Below are 12,570 nucleotides of genomic sequence, written 5' to 3'. Positions count from 1 at the left end.
AGATTTAGATGCAAACCCCATAATTGAGAAATGTACATCTTCAGAGATAAAGTAAGATGTGTTTCCTGTTTAGAAAATAAAACACACTTGTCATACACATCCCTTAAGTGTCCATTGACCATTCCCACCTTCTCACAAGTGGACATTTTGTGTCAAATCCCCATTTTGGGGATTTTGGCGTTTGCCTTGTGAAATCCTTTGTTCTCTCTATGTGTCTCTTCCTGCGTGGCCAGGGGGAGAGAGTCTCCGCCAGGAATTTATGACCTGAGATAAGGCCAAACCACGACCAACAACATTGGACACTCTATGGAACAAAAAGCCTTCACTATATCATCCTGGAATATCCAAGGCCTGAGGTCATCTGCCTTTGGCCTAAAGAGCAGGAACCCGGACTTCACCAAAGAAATCGGTAATACAGACATTGCCATCCTGCAAGAAACCTGGTATAGAGGATATGGACCCACTGGTTGCCCTCTAGGTTACAGAGAGCTGGTAGTCCCATCCACCAAACTACCAGGTGTGAAACAGGGAAGGGACTCAGGGGGTATGCTAATTTGGTACAGAGCAGACCTAACTCACTCCATTAAATTAATCAAAACAGGAACATTCTACATTTGGCTAGAAATTTAAAAGGAAATTATCCTAACAGAGAAAAATGTCCTCCTGTGTGCTACCTATATCCGCCCACTAGAATCCCCATACTTTAATGAAGACAGCTTCTCCATCCTGGAGGGGGAAATCAATCATTTCCAGGCCCAGGGACATGTACTAGTCTGTGGCAATCTAAATGCCAGAACCGGACAAGAACCTGACACCCTCAGCACACAGGGGGACAAACACCTGCCTGGAGGTGACAGCATTCCCTCCCACATATGCCCCCCTAGGCACAACTATGACAACATAACCAACAAAAACGGGTCACAACTCCTGCAGCTCTGTCGCACGCTGGGTATGTACATAGTCAATGGTAGGCTTCGAGGGGACTCCTATGGTAGGTACACCTATAGCTCATCTCTTGGCAGTAGTACTGTAGACTACTTTATCACTGACCTCAACCCAGAGTCTCTCAGAGCGTTCACAGTCAGCCCACTGACACCCCTATCAGACCACAGCAAAATCACAGTCTACTTAAACAGAGAAATACCCAATCACGAGGCATCAAAGCCAAAGGAACTGAGTAACATTGAGAAATGCTATAGATGGAAGGAATGCAGTTTGGAAACCTACCAAAAATTAGGCAACAACAAATTCAATCCCTTTTAGACAATTTCCTGGGTAAAACGTTCCACTGTAATAGTGAAGGTGTAAACTTGGCAGTAGAAAATCTTAACAGTATATTTGACCTCTCAGCTTCCCTATCAAATCTAAAAATCTCAAATAGAAAACCGAAGAAAATTAACAACAATGACAAATGGTTTGATGAAGAATGCAAAAATCTAAGAAAGAAATTGAGAAATCTGTCCAGCCAAAAACATAGAGACCCGGAAAACGTGAGTCTACGCCTTCACTATGGTGAATCACTAAAACAATACAGAAATACACTACGGAAAAAGAAGGAACAGCATGTCAGAAATCAGCTCAATGTAATTGAAGAATCCATAGAATCTAACCACTTCTGGGAAAATGGGAAAACACTAAACAAACAACAACACAAAGAATTATCTATCCAAAATGGAGATGTATGGGTAAACCACTTATCCAATCTTTTTGGCTCTATAACAAAGAATAAAGAGCAAAAACATACACATGATCAAATACAGATCTTAGAATCAACTATTAAAGACTACCAGAACCCACTGGATTCTCCAATTACATTCATACCTAAAAAGGCCAAGATGTTTGTTTTGCCCAAGCAATATAGCCCCCACTAACACAACAGCTGCTAATTATCTCATTTTAATAAGTCCATATTTTCACTGTGGTATTTGAGGGAAAGTGAGAAAAGGAGTCATATGGACAAGCATCCAGCAGAAACATTGAGAAAAGAACTTGATGACGGATACAATCACTGTCATAGAGGCCTTTGAGGTATATCGACTGCTGGGAGGAAATTAGCTCAAATTCCAGGCTGAAGGCTCACTGAAAGACAGAGAGAGAGTGAGCGAGAGGAAGAGATAGGAAAAGAGAGAGACAGGAAAGGAGAAGGGGGGGCCTGAGACAGAGAATAGGAGGGAGGGAGGAGATACAATCAGACAGAAAGGAGAGAAGAATACGGGGAATATGAGAGGGGAGATAGAGATCTACATCCATGTGAGAGAATTATAAGAGTGAGAGTTACAAGACATTGTAATGATAAAGATACACTTTTCTCAGTCTGAGCTAGCCAATCAGGTTCAAGTGATAGTAAAGGCTAAGCCCAAACTCACAATGAGGGAGTCTTCTCTACTGTTGCAATAACATCCACTTATCATCCTGTTACTGAGAGTGTGTGACCTTAACACAGAGGGACCAATCAAACACATATACTGTTTCAAACTGAGAACCACAGCAAGGCGTACATTCAGAGACTATCTCAAGCTAGGTCCCCTGACAACCCTAAAGAGAGAAGACAAATCAACTGTCTTGTTTCTAGCTCAGATTCCATTCAATCTGCTCAGGGTGGGACTTGAGAGCAGACAATAGCAATCACATATACTGACATGTGACGCAAGTGTCTGTGTACACAATAACAGTAAACGATGAGAGAGAAAGGTGAGCCTACATCCCCCCATAATGGTCTAATGGAGCAAACCCCAAAGACTGCATGAAAACAAACCAGATAAAGATGCAAATTAGTCAAGGAGAAATAACGTTTTTCTGAGACCGATCCAACAGAGACTTTAGATGTCCATTTAGCTCTGTTTTTCATAATGGGGAATGCAAGAGAGGGTATTGTGAGATTCATTTTAAAGGGATACTTTGTGATTTTGGCAACGAGGCCCTTTATCTACAGTGTGTTCAGAAAGTATTCATACCCTTTGACTTATGCCACATGTTGTTGTGTTACAGCTTGTATTCAAAATTGATTAAATCTTTTTTTCTATACACAATACTCCATAATACTCCAATCAACACACAATACTCCATAATGACAAAGTGAAAATATGTTTTGAGAAATTATTGAAAATGTATTGAAAATGAAATACAGAAACATCTCATTTACATAAGTATTCACAGCCTGTTAGATTCACCTTTGTCAGTGATTACAGATGTGAGTCTTTCTGGGTAAGTCTCAGAAACATTAATGTTGTCTAGGTAAGCAACTCCAGTGTATATTTGGCCTTATGTTTCAGGTTATTGTCCTGCTGAAAGGTGAATTAATCTCCCAGTGTCTGGTGGAAAGCAGACTGAACTAGGTTTTCCTCTAGGAGTTTGCCTGTGCTTAGCTCCATTCCGCTTATTTTTTATCCTGAAAAACTCCCCAGTCCTTAACGATTACAAGCATACCCATAACATTATACAGCCACCACTAAGCTTGAAAATCTGGAGAGTGGTACTCAGTAATGTGTTGTATTTGCCCCAAACATAACACTTTCTTTTCAGAATAAAAAGTCAATTGCTTTGCCAATTTTTTGCAGTATTACTTTAGTGCCTTGTTGCAAACAGGATGCATGTTTTAGAATATTTTTTATTATGTACGTGCTTCTTTCTTTTCATTCTCTCAATTAGCTTAGTATTGTGGAGTAACTATACTGTTGTTGATCCATCCTCAGTTTTCTCCGATCACAGCCATTAAAATCTGTAACTGTTTTAAAGTCACTATTGGCCTTGTGGTGAAATTCCTGAGCGGTATCCTTCCTCTCCGGCAACTAAGTTCAGAAGGACGCCTGCATCTTTGTAGTGACTGGGTGTATTGATACACCATCCAAAATGTAATTCACCATGCTCAAAGGGATATTCAATGTCAGCTTCTTTATTTTTACCCATCCATCGATAGGTGCCCTGCTTTGGAAGGCATTGGAAGACCTCCTTGGACTTTGTGGTTGAATCTGTATTTGAAATTCACTGTTCGACTGAGGGACCGCACAGATAATTGTGTGTGGGGTACAGAGGTGAGGTATTCCAAAATCATGTTAAACACTATTATTGCACACAGATTGAGTTCATGCAATTTATTATGTGACTTTTTCAGCAAATGTTTACTTCTGAAGTTATTTAGGCTTGCCATAACAAAGGGGATGAATACTTATTTACTCAAGACATTTCAGCTTTTATTTGTAATGAATTTGTAAAATGTTGTAAAAACATAATTCCACTTTGACATTATGGGGTATTGTGTGTAGGCCAGTGACACAAAATCTCAATTGAATTCATTTAAATGCAGGCTGTAACACAATAAAATGTGGAAATAGTCAAGGAGTGTGAATACTTTCTAAAGGCACTGTACTTCCCCAGAGTAAGATGAACTTGTGGATACCATGTTCGTCTTTGTGTCCAGTGTGAAGGAGGTTAGAGGCAGTTCTCACGGGCCAATGCCAACTACCATTAGTGCAAAAACTGGAAGTCTATGGCTATCTCCTACAGTAACATTTAAGAGATCAGCTCAGCATGACTTTAATGGGTCAGACAGGACAAGGTCACACCCCAGAAATTGTACAATCGCCAGCTCATCAAGTAAAGGATCAAGAGCAGTAATTAAGTGCCCTCTATTTTATGGTGGGCCACTGTTTAACCTTGCATCCATTCACTCAACATTAGTCGTTTTTGTAATGTGTCAAAGATAATTTCTAAATGGAGCAGACTAACCAGTCTGACAACTTATCCCAGCAGAGTGAACCTGACTGAATGCATAGTGTGTGTTTCACGAGACTCACTAAAGAATTCCAAATTGTCTGGTGTATTTCATCATGCGAGAAAGGGATCATAACATGTTGTCACCATGAGAAATCAGCACCTGCAAAGCCTTCCTTGGAGTATTGCGGATGGACAACTGTAATCTCAGGAGCCCCAGTATCTGCTGGTTTTCTTTACCCCGTGTCATGGCAATCTCATAATGGCCAGTTTGAAGGTAATAACAAAAACCAGCAGACACTCTGCCATCCAAGCACCAGAGTTGAGCACCCATCCCTAATATACTGACACAAGATTCCCTTACGACGACGATAATAAATAGGCCTATTCATACTTGTCATCATTAACCATCAGCATAAGCCGAGTCCATTAATTGTGGAAGCCTAGTATAGGCTAGGAGGAATATTGTAATTCTATTCCATGAAGAACAAAAAGGAAACACATTCATATTAAGGGGATCAGATAACAGGTCACTCCGAGGTAAAGAAACCTCAGAAGATCTTCCTGTAATAGTCTGTAGCAAGATGGAGTAGCAAGATGGCGCCGACAGAGAGGGTTGCCTCGCTTCTAGTCCTTTGGAAACTATGCAGTATTTTGTTTTTTTATGTATTATTTCTTACATTGTTAGCCCAGAAAATCTGAAGTATTATTACATACACCCGGGAATAACTATTGGATATCAGAGCGACGTCAAGTTGCCAACATTATGACCAGGAATACAACTTTCCCGAAGCGGATCCTTTGTTCGCACCACCACCCAGGGCATTTCATCTGATCACAGAGGCCGACCCAAAACAACATCGCCGCAGAAGAGGTAGACGGAGCGGCCTCCTGGTCAGACTTCGGAGGCGTGAACATAACTAACCGCTTCCGAGTATTTTAGTCCCCAAAGACCAGTCTCTAGATATTAAGGTAGACGAAATTAGGGCAACTCCATTTCACGGAAACATGGCTCTCTCAGGATAGTTGGTACAGCCACCGAGATTCTTTATGCGTCGCGCCGACAGAAATAAACATCTTTCTGGGAAGAAGAAGAAGGGTGGGAGCGTATGCTTCATGATTACCAACTCATGGTATAATCGTAACAACATCCATGAACTCAAGTCCTTTTGTTCACCTGACCTAGAATTCCTCACAATAAAATGCAGACCATATTATTTCCCAAGAGAATTCTTGTCGATTGTTGTCACAGATGTGTATATCCCCCCTCAAGCCGATACCCTGACGGCCCTCAAGGAAATTCACTGGACTCTATGCAAACTGGAAACCATATATCCGGAGGCTGCATTTATTGTAGCTGGGGGTTTTAACGAAGCAAATTTGGGAACAAGGCTAGCTAAATTCTATCAGCATAGTAATTGTAGCACTCATGCTGCAATACACTGGATCACTGCTTCTCTAACTTCCGTGATGCATACAAGGCCCTCCCACACCCTCCAGTCGGGAAATCTGACCATGACTCCATTTAGCTCCTCCTGTCCTATAGGCAGAAACTCAAACAGGATGTACCCATGACAAGAACTATTCAACGCTGGTCTGACCAATCGGAATCCAAGCTTCAAGATTGTTTTGATCGCGCGGACTGGGAAATGTTCTGGGCAGCATCAGAGAATAATATTGACTTATACACTGATTCAGTGAGTGAGTTGTAAGTAAGTGCATTGGAGATGTTGCACCCAGTGTGACTACTAAAACCTACACTAACTAGAAACCGTGGATAGATTGCGACATTTGTGCAAAACTGAAAGCGCGACGACCGGATTTAACCATGGAAAGATGACTGGGAATATGACTGAATACAAACAGTATAGTTATTCCCTCCGCAAGGCAATCAAACAAGTGAAATATCGGTATAGGGCCAAAGTGGAGTCGCAATTCAACGGCTCAGACGTATGTGGCAGGGTCTACAGGCAACCATGGACTACAAAAAGAAAACCAGCCACATCACGGACACCGACATATTGCTTCCAAACAAACTAAACACCTTCTTTACCAGCTTTGAGGATAACACCAGTGCCACCGACGCGGCCCGCTACCAAGGACAGTGGGCCCACCCTCTCCTTCTCTGTGGCCGACGTGAGTAAGACATTTAAATGTGTTATCCCTCGCAAGGCTGCCAGCCCAGATGGCCATGCACGTCTCCAACTCAATCATCAGGTTTGAACACGACACAACAGTAGTGGGCTTGATTACCAACAACGACGAGACAGCCTACAGGGAGGAGGTGAGGGTACTCGGAGTGTGGTGTCAGGAAAACAACCTCGCACTCAATGTCAACAAAAACAAAGGAGATGATTGTGGACTTCAGGAAACAGCAGAGGGAGCACCCCCATATCCACATTGATGGGACAGCAGTGGAGAAGGTAGAAATTTAAGTTCCTCTGCGTACACATTACTGACAAACTGAAATGGTCCACCCACACAGACAGTGTGGTGAAGAAGGCGCCACAGCGCCTCTACAACCTCAGGACTCTGAAACCCTCACAAACCTTTACAGATGCTTAATTGAAAGCATCCCGTAGGGTTATATCACCACCCACAAGACCCTGCAGAAGGTGGTGCGGTCTGCACAACGCATCATCGGGGGCAAACTACCTGCCCTCCAGGACACCTACACCACCCAATGTCAAGAACAACAACCACCCGAGCCACTGCCTGTTCACCCCGCTACCATCCAGTAGGCGAGGACAGTACAGGTGCATCAAAGCTGGGGTCAAGATTCATCACCTGAGACATATACTGAAAAAGTTCCACAGACATGTAATAATGTGTTCTTGAACAAAGGCGGGGTCAAAATCAAAAGTAACTGTAAGTAGCTGGTGTGGCCACCAGCTGCATTAAGTACTGCAGTGGTCATGTGGTTTGGCCTCAGGCCAGTAAGTGTGAGTGTCCTCCTCATGGACTGCACCAGATTTGCCAGTTCTTCCTGTGAGATGTTACCCCAGTCTTCCACCAAGGCACCTGCAAGTTCCCGGACATTTCTGGGGGGAATGGCCCTAGCACTCACCCTCCGATCCAACAGGTCCCAGACGTGCTAAATGGGATTGAGATCCGGGCTCTTCGCTGGCCATGGCAGAACACTGATATTCCTGTCTTGCAGGAAATCACGCACAGAACGAGCAGTATGGCTGGTGGCATTGTCATGCTGGAGTGTCATGTCAGGATGAACCTGCAGGAAGGATACCACATGAAGGAGGAGGATGTCTTCCCTGTAACGCACAGCGTTGAGATTGCCTGCAATGACAACAAGCTCAGTCCGATGGTGCTGTGACATACCACCCCAGACCATGACGGACCCTCCACCTCCAAATCGATCCAGAGTACAGGCCTCAGTGTAATGCTCTTTCCTTCGACGATTAACGCAAATCCGACCATCACCCCTGGTGAGACAAAACTGTGACTTGTCAGTGAAGAGCACTTTTTACCAGTCCTGTCTGGTCCAGCGACGGTGGGTTTGTGCCCATAGGCAACGTTGTTGCCGATGATGTCTGTTGAGGACCTGCCTTACAACAGGCCTACAATCCCTCAGTCCAGCCTTCCTCAGCCTATTGCGGACACAGTCTGAGCACTGATGGAGTGATTGTGTATTCCTGGTGTAACTCAGGCAGTTGTTGTTGCCATCCTGAACCTGTCCTGCAGGTGTGATTTTCGGATAAACCGATCCTGTACAGGTGTTGTTACACGTGGTCTGCCACCGCGAGGATGATCAGCTGTCCATCCTGTCTCTCTGTAGCGCTGTCTTAGGCGTCTCACAGTACAGACATTGAAATTTATTTCCCTGGCCACATCTACTGTCCTCTTGCCTCCTTGCAGCATGCCTAAGGCACATTCACGCAGATGAGCAGGGACCCTGGGCATCTTTCATTTGGTGTTTTTCAGAGTCAGTAGAAAGGCCTCTTTAGTGTCCTATGTTTTCCTAACCGTGACCTTAATTGCCTACCGTCTGTAAGCTGTTAGTGTCTTAACGACTGTTCCACAGGTGCAAGTTAATTAATTGTTTATGGTTCATTGAACAAGCATGGGAAACAGTGTTTAAACACTTTATAATAAAGATGTGAAGTTATTTGGATTTTTACGAATTATCTTTGAAAGACAGAGTCCTGAAAAAGGGACGTTTCTTTTTTTGCTGAGTTTATATACTGTATTTTATACCATCTATTGCATCTTGCCTATGCCGCTCGGTCATCGCTCATCCATATACTTATATGTATATATTCTTTTTCCATCCCTTTACTTAGATTGGTGCGTATTAGATTGTTGTTGTAGAATTGTTAGATTACTGTGCGATATTACTGCACTGTCGGAACTAGAAGTACAAGCATTTCGCTACACTCGCAATGACATCTGCTAACCATGTATATGTGACCAATAAAATTTGATTAGATTTATTTAGTCTATCTCTGACTTCACCATTTTAAAAATATATAATGGAGATATCCAGATGGATGTCATCACTGCTCTGACTTTTTGCTGTCACCACAATGGCTGCTGTATTGAAAAAATCGGATTAAATCTGCATGTATTAAAAATGGCCTCATATGCTGTCCACTGGCTGGGATATTAGATGGACATGTTACTCATTTTAAGTTTAAAACCTTTAGTGACTACCCATCCCGCATGCAGGAGCGTAATCATCGACTGACACTAATTAGCATAACGCAACAGACATAAATATTCCTTAAAAATATTCCTATTCATGAAAATCACAAATGAAATATATTGAGACACAGCTTAGCCTTTTGTTAATCACCCTGTCATGTCAGATTTTCAAAATATGCTTTACAGCCAAAGCTAGACAAGCATTTGTGTAAGTTTATCGATAGCCTAGCATAGCATTTTGTCCAGCTAGCAGCAGGTAACTTGTTCATGGAAATCAGAAAAGCAATCAAATTCAATCGTTTACCTTTGATGAGCTTCGGATGTTTTCACTCACGAGACTCCCAGTTAGATAGCAAATGTTCCTTTTTTCCAGAAATATTATTTTTGTAGGAGAAATAGCTCCGTTTGTTCTTCACGTTTGGCTGAGAAATTGCCCGGAAATTGCAGTCATGAAAACGCCAAAAATATTCAAAATTAGCTACATAATATCGACAGAAACATGGCAAACGTTGTTTATCAATCCTCAAGGTGTTTTTCAAATATCTATTCAATAATATATCCATCGGGACAATTCGTTTTTGAGTAGGACCGATTGGAATAATGGCTACCTCTGTATTTTACTCGAGAGTCACCCTGGGAGCCATCAGGTGACCACTTTCGCAATGTAGCCGCTTACGGGTATTCTTCAACATAAATGCGTAAAACTACGTCACAATGCTGTAGACACCATCGGGAATACGGAGAAAGAGTAATCTGGTTGATAGCCTATTCACTGCTCAATAGGGACGCATTGGAACGCAGCGCTTTCAAAACATGAGGCACTTCCGGATTGGATTTTTCTCAGGCTTTCGCCTGCAACATCAGTTCTGTTATGCTCACAGACAATATTTTTACAGTTTTGGAAACTTTAGAGTGTTTACTATCATAAGCTGTCAATTATATGCATATTCTAGCATCTTGTCCTTACAAAATATCCTGTTTACTACGGGAACGTTATTTTTCCAAAAATGAAAATACTGCCCCCTAGTCACAAAAGGTTATTAAGGGCTTTGAGAGAAGGAAATAATATTACTTTTAGCAAAGAAATCTACTTGAATTAAGCCAGTCTATACATTTTTATTATTTGGGAGATGGACAATGTTATTCATGCTGAAAAATGCAAAGCTAATACAGTATGTAAATGAGGCTAATATGTAATATCTCCTGCAGCTGGGCACATTACTATTCAGGTAGCTTAGATCAAAGCTCTACATGAATAGGTTTCCACTAGCAGGTGTGTGTGTGAATTTTCTTGACCATGACTAGGCTACATTTTATAATGTACTAGATGCACTGGAAATTCATCTGTCAGATGAAATATAGGCCTACAGCACATTTCCTGTAGACAACAATAGAAATGCTACTCTGTGAAATAAGCAATTCATTTGGTGTTAGAGGTCGTTCGTGCAAAAGCCTTACAAGCTTTACTTGATTCATGTAGGAACAGAAGGATGATTATCCTCCCTGGAGGCTAGACTTATGGAAGTGCTACTACAATGGGCAGGGCACCAGAGCAGAGTCACTGACAGGCAGTGGGTGAGATGAAGGTGGCACTTTAAATTACCCACAAACACAAAGCCCACTATATTTACAGCTATATGGCACTTCCTTGTGATTGAATTAGACTACATTTCAACAGGAGGTGCACTTAAAGGAAACTATGTGACTGTGCAACTGGTAGACATGTCACTGATGTAGTTTTGCTGCTATTGAAATATGCCTTTACTGGACCTGCTTCTTTCCAACACCAGTATCAGAAGAGTGGGGGCTGCACTCTAATCACCCCCCCCCCCCCCCCCCCCCCCCATCATTAAAGCTCTAATAGTTAACATTATGCAAGGGTGGTTCCCTTCTAATAATGACTACCCTACCATTAATCCCATGCAGGAAGACTAGTTTCATGATATACTACAGTATAGGATATATTTGAATTACTTTAAAAAAGTATGTAGTCACTGTTGTGTGTTTATTATTTACAGTCGTCTTACCTTCTGCTGTCGTCTGGCCATGTCGGTGGGTTGCTTGGCATTAAAAGGGTAGGCAATGCAGCGCATTACAAAGACATAGAGCTGGAGCCTCTTCTTTCGCTCTTCCTCCTCCCTCTGCATCTTTTCCAGATCATCTTTCTCCTTATCGCTGGCCACCGAGGGGCTGGGGCTGGATGGGCGAGCACTGCTTCCCCGGCTTGAGGGCTGGAGCCCAGCAGAACTCTCGGTGGTCCGGCTGGGTGACACCCGTGCGCCCCCGGTATTTGGTGCCAACACCTCTTTGCGTTCTTCTTCTACCATCTCATCCGCTTCCTCCTCACTGGAAGATGGGTCCAACATGTTGGTGGTCTTGGATGGAGACTATCTAGACAAAGTGAAAAAGCGGAGACCAAAAAGAATATTAGTGCCACAGGTTTTTCAAGAACGACAGTGTTCAGAGACAGCTGCTATCTGTGTTGCATTGGCAACGCTAGAAGGGGGAGGGGGGGACGAGTAGAAAAAAATACTGATAAACTCGATGTAAACCAGGAAATCTCAGTTGAGAGGAATTACGAAAGCCCAAGACTGATGTAGAAAGAGAGTAGGCCTGGGCTGGTCAAACTCTGCACAAAAAGCTATTGAATTCGAACAAAATAAATGTGTAGTTGCTTACCCTACGAGTTTTCAGCGTTTAACTCTCCAGTCACCGCCGGGGATTTGCTAGGATGCTATGAGAAGGGGTGGGGTCGGATGAAAGACGATAAAGAACGCTTTTCAGTAGCCTGCTAAGCAACGCGCGGATGGGGAAGGTACCGGGAACTGACCATGGTTCTGAATATAAAGGCGAATTATAGCGGGCGGTGGGAGAGCAGTTGACGCGACAACCTATTTACTACATCCACCTGATGATCTGAGCCATCTCCAATGGAGATTCTCACAAATTACGCCTTTTCCCACATCATTATTTATTTATTCCCAATATTCAATATTATTTCCGCAAACTCCACTTGTTGCCCTATTCTGAATTTGATACATGGAATAGTCAATAGTCAGACTTGAAGTGCGTGATTTAATCGTGATTTAATTCCTATATGTTTGTACATTATAGTGCCTATGTTGCATTGTTCCCTAGTAGGCCTAGGGTAATATTGCCTATAGGGCCTATATCCTACGTATCAGAATTGAGCTGCAAAAT

General features: G+C 42.7%; 1 protein-coding gene across 5 annotated transcripts in view; it reads right to left on the bottom strand.

Moving 5' to 3' along the window:
• Positions 1 to 12,283, bottom strand: part of cadpsa (Ca2+-dependent activator protein for secretion a) — a 160,140-nt gene extending 147,857 nt beyond the window's left edge. For 3 of the 5 annotated variants that reach the window (XM_031806435.1, XM_031806485.1, XM_031806526.1), the window contains exon 1: positions 11,397 to 11,735. In XM_031806435.1, coding sequence (XP_031662295.1) covers positions 11,397 to 11,735 — 339 coding nt within the window. Of the gene's footprint in view, positions 1 to 11,396; positions 11,761 to 12,048 lie in introns of those variants that run through there. The other 2 variants (XM_031806363.1, XM_031806401.1) reach the window with 2 other exon arrangements.
• Positions 12,284 to 12,570: the final 287 nt, after the last annotated feature.

Source organism: Oncorhynchus kisutch, linkage group LG1 (assembly GCF_002021735.2).
Source record: "Oncorhynchus kisutch isolate 150728-3 linkage group LG1, Okis_V2, whole genome shotgun sequence".
Lineage (NCBI taxonomy): Eukaryota > Metazoa > Chordata > Actinopteri > Salmoniformes > Salmonidae > Oncorhynchus > Oncorhynchus kisutch.
The sequence above is the reverse complement of the archived record's forward strand: the minus strand, read 5'-3'. Positions and strand labels throughout refer to the sequence as shown.